The sequence below is a fragment of the Gymnoscopelus braueri genome (genome assembly GCF_963280865.1).
Source record: "Gymnoscopelus braueri genome assembly, chromosome: 13".
Lineage (NCBI taxonomy): Eukaryota > Metazoa > Chordata > Actinopteri > Myctophiformes > Myctophidae > Gymnoscopelus > Gymnoscopelus braueri.
In genome coordinates this window covers 44,718,696-44,737,693 of record NC_137615.1, presented here as the reverse complement: position 1 = coordinate 44,737,693, position 18,998 = coordinate 44,718,696, and the positions used below count along the sequence as shown (strand labels likewise).

At 40.5% G+C, this 18,998-nt stretch overlaps 2 protein-coding genes across 2 annotated transcripts in view; both read right to left on the bottom strand.

Annotated features, from left to right (window-relative positions):
* LOC308097936 (prostaglandin E2 receptor EP1 subtype-like) overlaps nt 1–18,998 on the bottom strand; it is a 211,333-nt gene that overhangs the window by 127,746 nt on the left and 64,589 nt on the right. The gene's annotated exons all lie outside the window — the stretch shown is intronic.
* Nucleotides 1,927–18,611, bottom strand: LOC308097935 (cytosolic phospholipase A2 gamma-like). The gene is made up of 13 exons (XM_080446084.1): nt 18,512–18,611; nt 16,779–16,883; nt 13,883–14,025; nt 12,347–12,548; nt 9,891–10,002; nt 9,530–9,670; nt 9,355–9,438; nt 9,127–9,246; nt 8,038–8,190; nt 5,409–5,489; nt 4,442–4,596; nt 2,559–2,730; nt 1,927–2,381 (listed from the first exon to the last, which is right to left on the bottom strand). The coding sequence occupies exons 1-13, from the start codon at nt 18,521–18,523 to the stop codon at nt 2,203–2,205; spliced, it is 1,659 nt and encodes a 552-aa protein (XP_080302210.1). The 5' UTR covers nt 18,524–18,611; the 3' UTR covers nt 1,927–2,202.

Here is an 18,998-nt window from a genome sequence, read left to right as displayed (position 1 = left end):
GTAGAGCGTAGGTTTTGCCGGGTCCCAGCTGTGTAGGAGGCTCTTACGCAAAATGCGTAGGCTACGCATGACCTGAAATCGCAGGCTCTTACGTGCCTGCTAAGGTACTGCGCAGCCTGTGTGGACGCACGTAAGACCCATCGTAGGACCTGCGCAGCATCTCTACGCAGCATCTCTACGCAGCATCTCTACGAATCTCTTTGGGAAACCCGGCCAATATCTGTAGCATATATCATCACCTTTTGTCATATAAAACATGTTTACAAAAGATTTTGCCATTGGCCCTGTTTTGGGTGAGATATTTAACTGATATTGATAGGTCATGAAAATTGACAGAATCTGGTGATTTATACTGGGCAAATAGAGCCAGAATCCAAAAATATCTCATTGGATACATCACTGGATTTTATGTAGAATACAGAACATTTCTGATACATTTCTGAGTTTATTGATATGCCATATTTGGTCAAATATGAACCCAAGATACATCATGAGGACATTATATAAGGATACCAGCTACATCTTATTCGTGTCATCTGTGTGTTCCAAATATCACCTTATGTCCTATCTGGACATATCTGAGCACACATTTTTTTCTAGAATACGGATCAAATCTATGGCATGTCTGAATATGTCACAAATACAGTCTATATTAAGTTCATATATCACTTAAAGTCATGCATTGATTCTGGATCCTCTAGAAAATTACAAACCATTTCTGATTTCATATTCAGTGTTTCCTTGGCATAAACCATATCAAATCTGGATGAAGTATACATATACATACATACATACAACAATACATATAATATATATATATATATATATATATATATATATATATATATATATATATATATATATATATATATATATATATATATATATCTCCTTATCATATACAAAGTATGAATATGATGCAATGCAGTATACCGGAATATATTGATACCCTATTTTGAGTAGAACAATGGCAATATCTGCAACATATATCATCACCCTTTGTCATATATAACGTAATACCAAAGATTTTGTCATTGGGCCTGTTTTGGGTGAGAGTTTTACCTGATATTGATAGGTCATGAAAATTGACAGAATCTGGTCATGTTTACTGGGTGAAATCCCCAAATATTTATCCAGAAATATCATTAGAATTTCTGTAGAATACGGACCATTTCTGATACTTATACTGAGTTTGAGTATCTGGTCAAATGTGAACCCTATATGTTCATGTAGTGATGCATGATGTGATTGACATAAGCAGTCTTAACTGCTGTATATCAGTTACATTCACATTGAATTAAGAATCCAGGACGATTCCTTGATCTATTCAGACTTTATTCAAAAATCACGCTGCACCTGTACAGCAGAAGCTTCAGTATTTATACCCAAACTTTAGGACAAACATCCTATAGAAAACACCAATGAGAAAGGACACTAATATAACTATGAAACATGAATATTCATAGATTAATATGCATATTAACTATTGTGTTTAAGCAACAGGATTAACCACCAAATCATCATATATGTAATGGTTAATATGACTTTACACTACACTGTCATCTTAATCTAAACACAGCCTTGCCACACCTTTCTATTAACCCTTTCACCAAACAACACACAGGTCCTGACAGGACAATAAAGACCATACAGAGTACATACAGGTCCTGACAGGACAATAAAGACCATACAGAGTACATACAGGTCCTGAAAGGACAAAGAAGACTGCATCATTGTGAAAAGGACTATAATGTTCACTACACTTAAAGAAGCATCAACAAGATGGTGGTTTTAGTAAAACAACACGATAAGAGAACATAATGTTTGTGTTAAATGTGTGTTAGCTCAGCATAGAGATCAGAGATCTATTCAGCATTTATTATTCTCATGTTTCAAGCGCTTTTCCACTATTCCTATAATCACTCATGTGTGTGTGTGTGTGTGTGTGTGTGTGTGTGTGTGTGTGTGTGTGTGTGTGTGCGTGCGTGCGTGCGTGCGTGCGTGCGTGCGTGCGTGCGTGCGTGCGTGCGTGTGTGACTGCAGGGCCCTCTACAATTCCCCTCTTCCTGCTCTTCATCTTTTGTTTTCTAATGTAATTTTCTCTGGCTCCTTTCTATTCTCCATGGCATATTCTCTGGTTCCACTGAAAGGTGTTCTGTGTGTGTAAAGACCCTGGAATCCTCATCTTCTTCACATTGTGCTTTAGGACTTTCTTTTATTAACAACCTTCCTGATCTCCTCCAGCAGCCTGCCCTTATTGTTTTCCACATTCTCTGCAGCTTTTTCCATCACTTCAGAGATTTCTTCAGGGCCGTACGCTTGATGTTGACGCTTCGACAATCGGATGGTTGCGTATTTGGCTCTGATATCCTCAAGCTGATCTGATATACAGAGATGAGGAGAAAGCAGATTTTTTTTAAAGATTTCTTTAAATAAGCAACATCATGCTCTTTCAGCAACAATATGAAGGATCCCTCAAGACCCCGTTTTTACTGAACATATTTGCATGGACATTAGTAGTTCATGTAGTTCATGTATAATACAAATACAACACTTACCTCCACAGTTAACAATGTTGAACAGAGGCATGTGAATCACTGTTGGGGTGTTGGCCTCTCCTGGAAACACATAGAAGTCCCCTGTTGTTGTTTCTCTGTCATCTTCGTTTATTTCAACATGAGGGAAAGCTATACCCATCTCCCTGGACAGTCGATGAGCTTCTTCAATTGTCTGTAGAAATAAGCAACAAAATGAAATTAAAACTAGAAAAAGTACGCCTCGGAGCACAGGTCTCCGCCAGGTCAGGTACGTTATTGTGGCCTCCTGGTGGCGCTATAATAGGCCAATGTGAAAAGGGTGCCATTTCTTCTTAGGCCTTTCACGGCAATCGGACACTGCATTCATGATTTGAGGCATTTTGTGCCAAAAATGTGGTTTGCTAATTAGACCTGCTGGTGGCGCTATAACGGGCCAATGTGAAAAGAGTGGCATTTCTTCCTCGGCCTATTGGGAATGCGTGTGTGAAATTTCACGGAAATGGCTAGCTGCGTTCATGATTTGAGGCATTTTGTTCAAAACGGACTAATCCTGCAAACTTTGGAAGACAACCTTAGCCAATCAGGATGGAATATGGAAAATCGGACAGATCCGTGTTGATCACATGACATTGTGTACTGATTTGCGCAATGTTTGGATAAAATCTGTAGGAGTAATATAAAAAAAATAGTTTTGCACAAATCGGCCTCCTGGTGGCACTATAACAGGCCCATGTAAAAAATTTGGGGCAGAGGTTTTGAATTGGCATCCAGAGAGTGTGTGTGCACGGTTTCGCAGTGACCGGGCCAACGGTGCCGGAGATTAGCTGTTCACAGACAGATGGACACACGGACACACAGACGGACGGACAGGGGGTAAAACATACTCTCTCGCCATGCCTTTCGGCCTGGTGGAGACAATAATAATATTTTGAATAGTTAATTAAAGCTATTCCTGTTGTATTCAAAATAGCTATGTGATAATTAAATCAATGTATGTATGTATGTATGTATGTATGTATGTATGTATGTATGTATGTATGTATGTATGTATGTATGTATGTATGTATGTATGTATGTATGTATGTATGTACTGTATGTATGTATGTATGTATGTATGTATGTATGTATGTATGTATGTATGTATGTATGTATGTATGTATGTATGTATACTATGTATGTATGTATGTATGTATGTATGTATGTATGTATGTATGCATGTATGCATGTATGCATGCATTGATGCATTCATGTATGCATGTATGCATGTATGCATGTATGCAAGTATGTATGTATGTATGTATGTATGTATGTATGTATGTATGTATTTTTGTTGGTGAAAGTTACAGGAGTACATATGGTGTGTGATATTAACACCATTAAGTGGGGGGGCATGCAAGTTGGGAATGGTATTGCCTACCCCACCCGGTTTTGCAATACAGTACCTGTTGTCACTGTAGTGCAGAAAAATCTGGCCTCTATTTTTATGTCAACTGAGGGCCTGATTTAAACGACTTGCAATCTGCTTTTAATATGCTAGTGATATGCTCTTGCGATCATTCTCTCTGACCGATTATGCACTATAGAGGAAATTATCATAAGGGCGTATTTCACAAGGGCATTTTCTGAGCATTTCAATAGCAAATGGCAAGATGTCTAAATCAGGCCCTGAGTCTGAACACTGATTGACCATGAAATTCTAATATGAGGTCACTGTTTGTGTTTTTAATATTTCCCCAGTGCAAAATCACGCACTTTACTGATTCTATACAATAAAGCTGAGAAGACTTAAAATGGACTTCAGTCAAACCACAAAAAATGTGCGTGCGTACGTGCGTGCGTGCGTGCATCCGTGCGTCCGTGCGTCCGTGCGTCCGTGCGTGCGTGCGTGTGTGTGCATGTGTTACCGTCATGGCGTCGCCTTCGCTGAAGTCGAGGGAGATGATGAGGTCGATGTTTCTCTCTGGTCTGAGGACGGAGAAGTATGGAGAGTTCAGCTTCAGCCCAGCATCGATATAGTTCCTCGTTTGTGATCCCAGGATAGCGCTGTCTACTTCTTCAGCTGTACAAAATATATCACAATATGCATTACAAAATACTGTATATTAAAACATACATTACAACTTCTTGTATAACTAATGTATAACATAATGTCTATGCTATGCATATCCTCAGCTGACAACAATAATTTCGTATGGATCTTCTTTCATTCACGTCCTTAATAAAGATGAAGTAAAGAAATAAACAGCATAAGTACTGAACTATCTAAAATGTGTTCCCTTCTTTTTTATGATTTACCTTATTTTCAATATGCAATAAATATTTTGGTAACACTTCCTATTAAGCCCATGTCTATAATGCATTTTAATCTGATTATAATGCTGTGTAATTATAGTTACTAGGCCCTATTTGTATTGTTCATTTTATACAATCTTGTTTCATCGTCTGTGATTGTGATGATCTTTTGTTAAATGTAGGGGGAAACTCCATGTATTGAAAGAGTTGAGTAAGACTGGAATTGAACTTGATGAGATTGAAAAAGCATGAGTGCTTCTCTTGAGTAAACCAGGAGATGAGTGCTCTGTATACATCCAAAAATGTTGACATAACATTAATAACAGAGAGAATGACCTTATGTTTACTTCATATTTTAGTTCAGGTCATGAAGTGCATGCTTGTGTTTTTCTATCGTAAAATGAAAACAAATTAAGAAACTATGAGGTTTTTCTGTCTTAATATTGGTATGCTACACTTTTTGACTTATGGGAAACATTTTTGTGACTGAACATTGATTGGAATGATTGGATTTGTTTCCCTAAAGAGTTGAAAAGCCTTCATCAATAGTTATGATTTATGTCAGAGTTCTGGTCTCACCTTTCATGTTATGCAGGAAGTTGTATGTCTTTCCCCAGGTGTAAGTGGCTTTTATGGTGCTTATCATGAAACGCCACTTCTCTGAAATTAGACGTATATTGTACATTGGTACTAGACACATAAGGAGTTATTAAACGCTATTCTACTATGATAGGTTCAATGCTGTAAATGTTATATGAAAACTAATAGAATACGCACATCACTTGGTTGAGGTGCTGGTTGGAAAGTAACATGAAGAAAAATAATAAACGTTTCGAGCCAAGGCTCTTCATCGGTGTCAAACTTGAGTCGAGTTTGACCCGATGAAGAGCCTTGGCTCGAAACGTTGTCAATACATTTACATTGGAGCAGATGATTGTGCGTGTTTATTATTTTTCTTCTTTTTGTATTATTTTTCTTGATGTAAATGTAATATGACCATGCAGAACACTTTCATAGGTGGACAGTACATATGGAATTATCAGTAATTCAATGTTTATCTGTAAGTGCAGGGTTGTTTTTCCACTACTTTAACCCATTAGGACCTGAGGCCTACAAATGCCTTCTAAATCTGTAGTTCTCAAACTTTTTTTGGGCCAAGAACCCTCCAAAATGATATGTATTTGGCCACAGACCTCCCATCTGAAAATGTTTTGTGCCAGGGACCCCCAGAAGTAAGATTTGCGTTTTTCAAAAATGTTCAAAAACTAGCAGATGTACAAGCTCCCAGCGCAGCACGAAGTGGCGTGCTGTGAGCTTGTAGATCTGCTATTTTTGAGTATGACTGTTATCCACGGTTCTAAATCCTAAGAGTTTTCGGAAAAGCTTTACAATTGATATAGCTAAAATCTAAAATGACAGATGCTTTCCTGGTTTTAATGGGTTAAAATGGATACTGTGGATTACAGTGCCAAACACAAAATATTGTACTTCATAGAATATTTATTAAAACAAATTAGGGTTTTATGACATGGCATAAGGATCAAACCTCGCTCTCTCACTCGGCAACCCAGGCTCGCAGCAAGCTGTGCCAATGGAGCTAACATTGATTGCCGGAGCTGTCCCTGTCTTGTCTCATATGGGGTAGCTACAATATATTTTCCATTATGTCATTAAAGTCACTTTTCTCTGATTAATTTGATATCTGAACTAGAAAAAGCGCTCCTCAGAGCACAGGTCTCCGCCAGGTCAGGTAGGTTATTATGGCCTCCTGGTGGCGCTATAATAGGCCAATGTGAAAAGGGTGCCATTTCTTCTTAGGCCTTGCATGGCAATCGGACACTGCATTCATGATTTGAGGCATTTTGTTCCAAAAATGTGGTTTGCTAAATTAGACCTGCTGGTGGCGCTATAACAGGCCAATGTGAAAAGGGTGGCATTTCTTCCTCTGCCTAGTGGGAATGTGCGTGCAAAATTTCACGGAAATCGCACACTGCGTTCATGATTTGAGGAATTTTGTTCAAAACGGACCTATCCTGCAAACTTTGGAAGCCAATGTTAGGCAAGTAGGATGGAATATAAAATATCGGACACATCCATCTTGATCAAATGACTATAGCGATACTGTATACCGATTTGCGTGATTTTTGGACAGAATCTGAAGGAGTAAGAGCAAAAAATTTGTTTGACAAAATTCAGCCTCCTGGTGGCGCTGTAAAAGGCATATGTGAAAAATGCAGGGCAAAGGTTTTTCCTTGGCCTCTAGGAAGTGTGCGTGCAAAGTTTCACGCAGATCGGTGCAGTTATAGCTAAAAACGTGAATCGGCCTGTTATAGCGCCACCACCATGAGGCTGATTTGAAAGTTTTCAAGTGGCATTTCTTCCTGGAATAAAGGGTGCAAGCACGACTCCAACTCTTTTCAACAATACTAAACTTTCTTACCGGGTGCACGGTTGGGAAAAATAACTTTACAATAAATCTCAGTAAGAGAATACCAGCACTCACGGAACAGTCCTTTTAAGGCACTTTTATTTACATAATTAAAGCATGGTGGTAAGCTGCAGAACAGACAGCAATGGACGTGTTTCTTCCTGGGCCAAGTGGGAATCTACGTGGAAAATTTCACGGAAATCGCATTCATGATTTGAGGCATTTTGTTCAAAATGAACCAATCCTGCAAACTTTGGAAGCCAATCTTAGCCAGTCAGGATAAATCGGACAGATCCGTGTTGATCACATGGCTATAGAGATACTGTGTACCGATGTGCGTGTTTTTTGGACAAAATCTGTAGGAGCAATATCAAAAAATGTAGATTAAACAGAGATTAGCTGGTCGCAGACAGAAGGACGGACGGACGGACACACGGACGGACGGACAGGGGGCAAAACATACTCTCTCGCCATGCCTTTCGGCCTGGCGGAGACAACTAGAGAAGTGTGCTCCTTGGAGCACAGGTCTTCGCCAGGCCAGGTTGGCTACCCACGCCCATGCAATTTGGAAGGCAGTCATAGACAATTGGAATGGAATTGATCTATATAGATAGATCTTTTGGGGGGGGGGGAATCAAGTGTGAATACAATTATGAAAGTGCGCTGTAACTAAACATTTTTGAGAACGAAATTAAAAAGGTGCTAAGATACTGGTCCAATGTGAAAAGGGCTTTTGAAATGACAGTATGTAATACACTAGTTTCTACTAGCACAACTCACCGGCTTCGATGGCACAGTCCTTGTACCAATCAGGGAAAGATTCACAGATATCAAGTGTGTAAGACTTGATGTTCTCCATCTGAATAGTTTTGTCCAGTATCATCAGATTGTTGGGGTCTAGAAAAAAACGCTTGCCCTTCGTGTCCACTTTTCCTATAAGGGGTAAAACAGAGATCAAAATGTTTTAGCTTACACAAATATAAACAAGTATCTGCAACTATGTAACTTGGGAACGATGCAAGTTGGAAATGCATGTGCCACTCGGTTATTCAGTACCCATTGTACCCGTTGTCAGAGTACCCATTGTACCTGTCTGTCTGTCTCCCTTTTATGCCCATATATGGATATTTCTTTATCTGTCTGTCTGTGTCCATACATGGAGTTATGTGTCAGGCATGACCAAATATGGAGTCTAGACCAGTCTATGACATCATATTGATGACATCCAGGTACTACATAATATGGGAGAGCAATTCACACTGTATATATTTAGGAGATGTTTGAGTAATGTTTTGTGTTTGCAGTTAATTTAGTTAATAAGCCAATAACGAGAGCAGCCAATTGGATCAGAAGCTGTAAGCCGAACAAATATATTTTTTTGACCACCTCTTCGGGAATAGGAATCAAGAGATGTGTTTTTTTGGAGTCAAGCTTATTGCTTCATGGACTATTACTGGAACTACGTTTTCAACACAACACACACCATGAATGTGACTGACCAACAAACAAGGTTTTCATACTCCATATTGTTTGCCGATAATTACAGCACAAAATTGTGGGAGGGGCCCATAGGGAAAAAAGTCATTTATGTTCAATACAACATTAAATCATCCGCAAAATGGAATTGAGTATTTAGGGGCCTCATAGGACGCATGCACCTACACATGCCCTTTCACTTCTGCCCATAGGTGGTGGCACAAAAACAGAAAGTTGCATTTCCCCTTGCACTTTCCTCATGTCCTAATGGCTGCACCCCACGACTAACACAGCCCTGGGTAGGCAACTTGGCCTGACGGAGATCTGCGCTTCGAGGAATACACTTTTCTAGTTTAGAGCACACAATGACTTGCAAACATGATTGAAGTGTACCTTGAAGCAGCTTGTTCATTTCTTGAAGAAGATCTGAATAATCCTCATCTTCTGATGCCTGAAGATTAATGTCCACCAGGATCTGAAGCGCTTTACACGCCAGGCAACTGCACTTCTGAGCTAGAAGAAAAAGTTTGTGTGTGTACGTGTACGTGTGTGTGTGAGTAAATGCTTGAATGAACAAATTTACCAACCAATGAATACATTAATAAATGAATGATTTCATACTGTCCCAGAACTGGCTCTGTGTGATTTCCTTTATGGATGACCATGATGATGCTAATTTATCAGCTGCAGCGCTGCCACATATGCCTGCCAATAACAGATCAACACAGAGTTTACATTTAATACCTCAGAAGAAACAAACCAACAGAAAACAGGACTGACCATGGTGGAGTCTCACCTTGCACATAAAGCATGTCCATCTCTGGCTGCTTCTTTATCATCTTCCCGTGATCAAACTTACTCCCAAAGCATCTGTGGTCCACGAAGGCCCCAGTGAGAGAATACCCCGCCTCATGGGGGGTCATCTCAATCCACATGTCTGTCAAGAAAACACAGTCATGCTCTGAACCAGTTCAATGTAATTTTACTCTGATAAAACACAAGACAGCATGGCCACAGGCACTACTGGGTGTTAATTGTTAATTTATCAATGATGAAATATATCAGTTCAAACGTGTGAATTCACTTTAGCCAGATATACCCTAGTGTCCTTATTCTGGGGTGAACACCAACAAACAAACACACACATGATACTTTACCTTTTAGCCCAGCGCTGTTTCGATCTTTGATCTCGTGGTCAACCACCGTATAGATGGGATAGGGATCAATGTCATTGTGTCGTCTCTGGTCTGAAAGGGAACTTTCATCTATCTGAAGACACAACAAAAACTGGCTCAATACTTACTACTACTTGACATTTTATCTCTGCCATAGCCGAAACAGTCGGGGAGGGGATTCTCTATTCGTCCCTGTCCGTCCAATGTGTCTGTCTGTCTGTGAACAGCTAATCTGGGGCACCGCTGGACTGATCAACTTTGTACGCACACACCCAGTAGGCCAAGGACGAACCTCCACCCTAAAGTTGATCAAATCGGCCTCATGGTGTTACTATAACAGCCCGCTTCACATTTTGGCCTATTTCTCTTGAACGGTAGATCATACAACACCTAGATTCCTTGGGTCATGATGCAACTCCTCATATAGGCCACGCCCATTTCCACCTAGATTTTAAATGGGAGGGGGCCATTTAGCAAAAATAAATCATGTGCATAGCACCCGATCTGCCCCAAATTTGAATCACACTTTGAGGGGCATCTAAACAACACAGAGCTAAAAGAGATTTCACTTCCAACCATAGGTGGCACCACAAATGGCACTGTTTGTTGCAGAAATGTGAATTATTTTCCCCACAAATTTGCAACAAATGGTCTTGTGAGTCATGTGACAATGACCGTCAAACAGATTATTACTTGCCTGTAATTTATTGCCTTCACTGTTTTGTGGGTCGGGAATATTTATTACCAAAACTTCTACATGAAACAGCCAATCATCCCCAACTTTGTTTAGCGCTTCTTCGTCTTTCGGCTAATTCAGAACATTTCTATTCTCTGTGTCTTCCTCGTTACTCCAGCGACCTGCATGTCTGCCACCTCTGCCACCTTTCAAGCTGTACAGCATGACTGGTCTCACATCCTATACTTATACTTATATCTTCCCTCTCACTCTTGCTGGTACCCTTCTGTCCCAAATAACTCCTGACACTTTCCTCCATCCGTTCCACACTGCCTGCACTCTCTTCTTTGACTATCTTCCACACTCCCCATTACAAAAGGGGCCTCTATCCACCTGTTTCCGCGGGAATTTACTGGAGCAAAAATCCTGTGTGGGAAACATCCTGCGGGGGGACCGGAAGTAGGAAATAGCGGCTCAGTGTGTTTACATTTTCCAGCAGAACGTAGCTGTACTGCGAACGGGCCTTTTGCATGTAGTTGAAGCGCAAGGGGGCGGGGGGCGGGGGGGGAGAGAGTCAGCGCACTGAAGTCAAGGCACAGACTACTGTGTTGTTGACGGACAACGGATGCACGCTTATGAGAAACAACACAAATAAAACCTGGCAAAACAGTTGCGTGCATTAGCGCAAGATGAGGATAAATGAAACATTCAGTCTAAATGTCCAGCAACTACTACCAATACTTTTGTATTTGAAACCTTACATTTCTCTAAATATTATAAACTCTTAGGACAGCCTAATACAAATATAATTTATGAAAAGGCTACTATAGGCTACAGTGAAGTCGGACTGAATGACTGAAACGTTTTTTCTTTTTTAACTCTCTTGGTGATTATCTGGCACAGTAGTTGTGGATTAGCAAACTGGACATTAATGTTTCCTTTTCGCGTGCGAATTACTGGACATTTAGACTGAATGTTTCCTTTACCCTCATCTTGCACTAATGCACGCAACTGTTTTGCCATGTTTTATTTGTGTTGTTTCTCATAATAAGCGTGCATCCGTTGTCTGTCAACAACACAGTAGTCTGTAGTGTGCCTTGACTTCAGTGCGCTGACTCTCTCCCCATGCACCGCCCCCCCGCCCCCTTGCGCTTCAACTACATGCAAAAGGCCCGTTCGCCAGCTGCGAACGAGCTACGTTCTGCTGGCAAATGTAAACACACTGAGCCGCTATTTCCTACTTCCGGTCCCCCCGCAGGATGTTTCCCACACAGGATTTTTGCTCCAGTAAATTCCCACGGAAACAGGTGGATAGAGCACACCTCCAAACCCGCTTTCACTTTTGTGCATATTGCGCCACAATTGCTGATGTACTGTCTGTCATACACACTCTGTTTCCCCTCAAAGCTTCCTTGTGTCCTGGCGTGTGCACCCCACTACTGACACAGCCATGGGTAGCCCTGGCATAGATCTGTGCTCTAAGGAGCACACTTTTCTTTTACATAGACAGTATATGCTTAGCTACAACCTCCATCAGCCAATGTTAGCATTGATGACATAGGGATCTATGTTTGTGTGACCAAGTTTGATATGAGTCAGTTTGATATGAAAACAAATAATCAATATAAAGAAGAAGGGTTTCCCCTTCATTTATGGCAGCACCTAAACAACAGTGATATTGTAGTATTGTAGCTTTCAGCTAGCATGCTGCAGTTTGTCTGTGTTTTAAGAATACGTCACGAATGAATGAGTGTCGGCTGACCTCTTGCACGAAGTTGGCGACAATACATGCAGACCAGATGTGAGTACGATCGTAGTTGTCGCAATTCCACCAGTATCTATAACATTTTGAAGCGCTGGCCGCAATGGACACACTGTCATGACCCAGCCTATAGGCTATTTTCCTCGCCACAGACTCCATTTGGGAGGACCAATTGGGCTCTTTGTATAAGGAGGCCATGCACCTGTAGAGGAGAAGAGAGAAAATTCATGCATACATAATAATTACATTTAATCCCAGCAGAAGAATGAACCATCATAAAGTTCATACACTTGACAACATAATGGTGTGTGTGTGTGTGTGTGTGTGTGTGTGTGTGTGTGTGTGTGTGTGTATCTGTGTGTGTGTCTGTGTGTGTGTGAGAGTGATGGACTGCAGGTGTGCCTGGCTGATTGAATGTGTTAGTGATTCATTTTGCAGGGAGCTGATTGGTTCCAGCCTTGGGAGAGGGAACATAAAAGGCCGGTTTTCCACAGCTGCTGTAGGCTGTCCTCTCTCCACTTCCAGCAAGACTGCCAGCCAATGTGTCTTCTGTAAAATGTGCGTACGGGTGGGTGGTATCTTTTGTTTGATTAGGTGTTATAGGTTAGTGTTTTGTATTTTGGTTCCTTTTGTTAGGTAAGGTTAGGTTTGGGTTTAGTTCCTTTTGCTTTGACTGTAAGCCCACCCTGAAGTCACTGGCTTTTTAATAAAAACCCTAAAAGGCTGAACATCCTTGTTGCTGGTTCTTGGGAGCTGGAAAGAGGGGAGTCCCACTTTTGTGTTGTGCCTTAACCCTCGTAGGGTCCTCGGGTCCTTTTGACCCGGTTTAACAATTTCAACATGAATTAAACGTATGTAAACATTTTTTGTTCTCTATGAAACTTCTTCTATTTGCCTTATTTACTGTACTAAACATGTGATATGAAAATGAAAATTTTCATTTTCATGAAAATGAAAATTTTCACACAGGGCCTTCGGGTCAAAGTGACCCGAAGGCCCTGGGTGTGACTAAAACACGAAGACCCTACGAGGGTTAAGGTTCCCCTAGGCCGGGGTGTAATAATGTAATAGATATGTCATACATGACTGATGACATACATGGCCACATGGCACTTCCTGTGGGCACTACTACTACTTCTGAATGACACAAATAATTGTAATCAGTTGTTATTAAAGGCAGGCATCGTATGTTTTACCATCATTTCCCTCTATAGCAGCAGTTCATCAGCCACTGGAGTGGAGTAGTGTGGTGGTGTTTACATGCAAAAACACAGTCCTCTCACTGTATTTTGTTTTTTCACTGTTGTTTTGGTAGATGGGGACATATTTAGGAAACCAAAAAAACAAACAATGAAAACAACAAAGTACAGCGAGAGGGGGATTTGATTCTGTAGGTAGAGACCACCACACTACTTAAAAAAAAAACATTTATATTGTCTTATTTCATATTAAAACAATATATCACATCAGGCTATTATAGTGTGACTCTCTCTTTAACACCCCCCCCCCCCCCTCTCTATCTCTCTCTCTGTGTACCAGGTAGATCCAGACACTCCACTCAGGTACATCATGCAGTCCAGTAGATCTTCTCTCCCCAGTTGAAGCACTGATCCCAGCAGTCCCACCATGGCTCTTTCTCCTCCTCCAGAGCCAATCAGAGCAATGTTGGGAACCTTGTCCTTTTAAGAGAAACGCACGCAGTCACTCGCACGCACGCACGCACACGCACACGCACACGCACACGCACACGCACACGCACACAACTCAGCCATTCGCCAGCTGTAGTGTGATTTGAACTAAATAGGGCAAAATATAGCAAAATGCCATGCCAGGAAGAAACATATCCGATGCACTTTCACACACTGTTTCTTGTGTAAACTGTTATAGAAATGGGGGTCTAGGGATTCAACAAGTGGGGTAGGCTCCAAGCCTCCAACCATTTTTATTAAATTCAGTTAATTCCATGCAATTCTGTCAATATCAGACTATTAAGTCACGGCAGTTTCTAGCTTTATGGGAGCCCTATGCAAGATCTTTTTTGGGACTACCAACCTCAACACCCATATCTGTGGTCATGTGTTCAAGATGTATCTTTCAGCTTTTTCAGATTCCATTCCGATTAGCTACAACTGGCTTTCAAAGTTTGTGGGAGGGGCCCTCGTTTTGCGCAAAATGGGTCAAATCATGACAAATCATGGGTCAACATGTCCAATGGCCGTGAAACTGGCAGCCGGCTTTGTGTTTTCACAGCCGGCTTTGAAAGCCACTTAGGCTACTGTAACCACACAAAGAAAATCTAAATGTTTTAATAAAAGCCGATCCACAAGCTCACAATCAATGTTGTGACAACAACGACATGTTGTGAGCTTGTAGATCTGCTGAAACTTAAATTTAGAGATTGTTCTAAATTTATTTTATTTTATTCGTTCTTCCGATAACAATGTCATGCCCAAGACTGCGATGACAGGGTTAAAGTGGTAACAAAAACTCACAATCTGAACAAAACCTGGTGGGAAATGATCCACTGTATACTGGCAGGTGGCAGTCCTGAGACAGGCATCAATGCCACACAGTCCAAGTCTATTCCATGTTTCGGATTTCAATAATAGGGTATTATCAGTACATGAGTATGTTACTTAGCTGCGAAGCTGAGTGGGTACACATTATACATCATATGGTTATTATACAGATTGCTGGCTTTTTAGAGGACAGTGTTACATACTACAAAATGGCCAGGATGAACCTGTGCATCTTGGTTCAAGTTCAAAGTTCCAGAGGCGGAACCAAAAACAGGGAGAGAGAAAGAGCGTGCGTGCGTGCGCGCGTGCGTGCGCATAAACCTATAAATTTCCGTCACTTAATAGTCTGAAATGACAGAATTGCAAGGAATTAGCCTAAAAAATTGTTGGAGCCCACCACACTTGTTGAATCCCCAGACCCCCATATTGTACACTAGAAACAGTGTGAAAGTGAATTGGATTTGTTTCTTCCTAGTATGGCATTTTGCTATAACCTACATTTATTTACAATCACACTACAGCTGGAAAATGGCTGAGTTTACTGTGTGTGTGAGTGTGAGTGTGTGTGTGTGTGTGTGTGTGTGTGTGTGTGTGTTTGTTTGTTTGTTTGTTTGTTTGTGTATGTGTGTGTGTGTGTGTGTGTGTGTGAACAAAACCCTTTAACAAATGAATGATTACAATGAATGATGATGATGAATACATTATTAGTGTGGTTGCCCTAACAGGGCAACCAGACTATAGTAATCTTCACACTTTATTAGTGTGGTTGCCCTAACAGGGCAACCAGACTATAGTACTCTTCCCACTTTATTCCACTTCTAGATAAACAATACTTTGCCGCGCATCTCCTCCCACAGTTATTATCCCCCAATGTCGTGCCATATGTCAAAATGACCGGCTTGACCAAGAATCGTGCGCTTGTATTTTGCTAAGAGATTGGCTAAATAGTTTAATTGATATTGATTTATTAGTGCATTAAATTTCCCCATCCACTTTAATGAAAAAGTGAACAAACTCAAATTCAAGTATTTTTTTCTCAGAAACCGTAAGAGCTAGAGATACCACATTTGGAGGGGAGGTTCATAATTTAGTTTGAAATTATTAAAAAATTATCACACCATTTGGCCTCATGGTGGCGCTATAACAGTCCTCTTTACGTTTTGGCCTATAACTCTTGAACCGTAGGTCGTAAAATCAAAATTTATTTTTCCCTAGGTTCCTTGGGTCACGATATAGGCCAAATCTCACAAAAATCGGTACACGTGATCTCTGGACCCATGCAATAATCTGGACCGAAACAGAATTTTGATAGTCCATACCGTTCGTCCGTAAATGGCTTCCAAAGTTAGCGGAAGGGGCCCGTTTTACAAAAAAGGCCACAAATCACGAACGAAACGTTCAGTCAATCCCAAATTTGAATCACATGTCAAGGGTGGTTTACTCAACAAATCCCCAAAAGCATTTCCACTTTGATCCATAGGGGGCGCCACAAATGCTCAAAATGTAACCGTTTGATGCAAAAACCTTATGTTGGGGGGATCAATCCTCTCAAAATGAAACGCAAGCGATCTCAGGAGTTATGTGACAATGTAATTGGCGCAGCCTCCGACGGTATTCCTCCCAGCGTATTCCTCGAGTCCCGACGGCAGCGACCCGCGACTCGCGTCGGCGCAACCACACTCTGCAATTGCCCTGAATTGCGACGCGTCTAGTTTGTGTGTGCAACTGTGCACCATATGCAAATTAGCCTGATGAGTGTTCTGTAATTGGTTAATTGGTTCCACTTCCAGTATTTATCTCTGAATAAAAAACACAGCAGCGGTCGGACAAACATTGACCATTCATCAATCACGGAATGGACCTTCAAAGTTAGAATGACATATACTCAGACTAAGTCAAATGTGAAATGCTACCAGTGTGCAGGGGATGTTGTTGTTCTTCAGGAATTGTTGAACTGTGACTCTTCTTCTGGTGACATGCTGTTTCTCATCATGATTCAGAGTATGACTGATACGGACCTTAAAAAAAAGAAGAAAAAGATAAATAAATACATAATAAACAATGATGTAAGGTTACATGTTTATGTACTTTTTCGGGTATGTGACAGTTAAAATGAATAATTCTTGGGTGAGTGTCGAGTGAACATAATTGTTCATAAATACATAATTGGTCTATGTTCGGGGGAGGGAAGCCGGGCAGGGGAGCGCTGGTGCAAGTGAACAGAAATTATGAGGTTAAATCCTTTGTATTCAAACGAGCACAGGGCGGGGTGTCAGATTGAATGTTCTGGAAGACAGTTGAGAACTGCTCAGCAGTGGAGGGGTTAATCATACGGCACAGGCGGGCCGGGGTGAGTGGTTTAGCGCTCTGAATTATCAAAGAACGAAGGCATGTGAACACCACATAGCATCATCAACTCGAACATTAAAATCAGATAGACCAAACGATAAGACCAGATCAAGCGTGTCTACGCTCATGGGTGGGGCCCGTTACATGCTGTACAAGATTAAAAGCATCAACAATATTCAAAAAGTCTCTAGCCAGGGGCTTAGAAGGGCAATCCACATGAACGTTGAAGTCCCCCATCAGCAGGACACGATCAAATGTAGGCATAAACCCAGCCAAGAAGTCAGAGAAGTCAGTTATACATTTTCCATAAATTCCATTGTATTTGGGCGGGTGGTAAACCAGTGCAAACAATGCAGGGTCTGAGCAATTTCCTTTAAGAAGGCTATTCTTAAAAACAATCGCTATACCTCCTCCTCGACTTGACCGAGGTGATATAAAATAGGTACAGTCATGTGGTAGCAGCTCCGAGTAGCTATATATATATATATATATATATATATATATATATATATATATATATATATAGTAACAACATATTCTACCAGCTTTCAGTGGTGGAAAAAGTACTGAAATATTTTACTTAAGTAAAAGTATCAATACTGCAATGTAGAAATACTCTGTTACAATTAAAAGTCCGGAATTTAAAATGTACTTGAGTAAAAGTATAAAAGTATTTGCAAAATGTATACAAATCTTTTGAAAATAGCAGAACTACAAGCTCACAATGCATCGTGCTTGTAGATTGGCTATTTTCAAATGGCCGATATAGGGCTGAAGTGGTTACTGTATGTTTTGTAATAATAATCAACATCTACAAAGTAACTAGTAACTAAAGTTTTCAAATAATTGTAGTGGAGTTAAAGTACAATATGTGCCTCTGAGATGTAGTGGAGTAAAATTATTATAAATTGGAAATACTCAAGTAAAGTACAAATACCTCAAAATTTTACTTAAGTACAGTACTTGAGTACATGTAATTAAAGATGTATACCAAAATCCATTTGAAAAAATTGCTTCTCACTGTTCTCAGGATATTGATATGCGACTAAAATTAGATTAATTTCAATGAATGAATTACAAAGCCTCTAATTAATTTAAAAAAAAAATTTTTATCGAGTCCCAGCCCTGATACACACACTGTGGCACACACACTGTGTGAATATATTAAACTAAAATCTAAAATGACACAGATGCTTTCCCGGTTTTAATGGGTTAACAGTTCAATAGTAAATAGGGGTAATATCAGTCATAGTAGCACACAATTATACACCATTGTGCAGTGTATAAGGTAACTTACCATTCGCTCCATGTTCTATATGAGCTGTCAGTCAAATGAGTCAGGTATGAGCTTCAATCCTGTGATCTTGAGCACAAGAAGGTTGTGACACCTTATATACTGTAGCTGCCAACAAGACAAGACTAGTCTGACTGCAAATCAATCCAAGGAGGTGGAGCCAAATGGCATTATAGGGCAAGTAATCAGAGTGTGCTGACTAGCAACTGGCTGTAAACATAGATGCCAATATTGTTCTGTTTTGTAAAGCGACTTTGAGTACCAAGAAAAGTACTATATACATTGGATGTATTAATTATTATTAGGGGGCCAAGCTATTTATGAATATGATTTATTTATTGTTATATTGTTATTGGCCGCGTTTCCCAAAGAGATTCGCGGAGATGCTGCGTTGAGCATCTGCGCAGGTTCTACGACGGGTCTTACGTGTGTCCACACAGTCTGCGCAGTACCATAGCAGCCATGTAGATTTCAGGTCATGCGCAGCCTA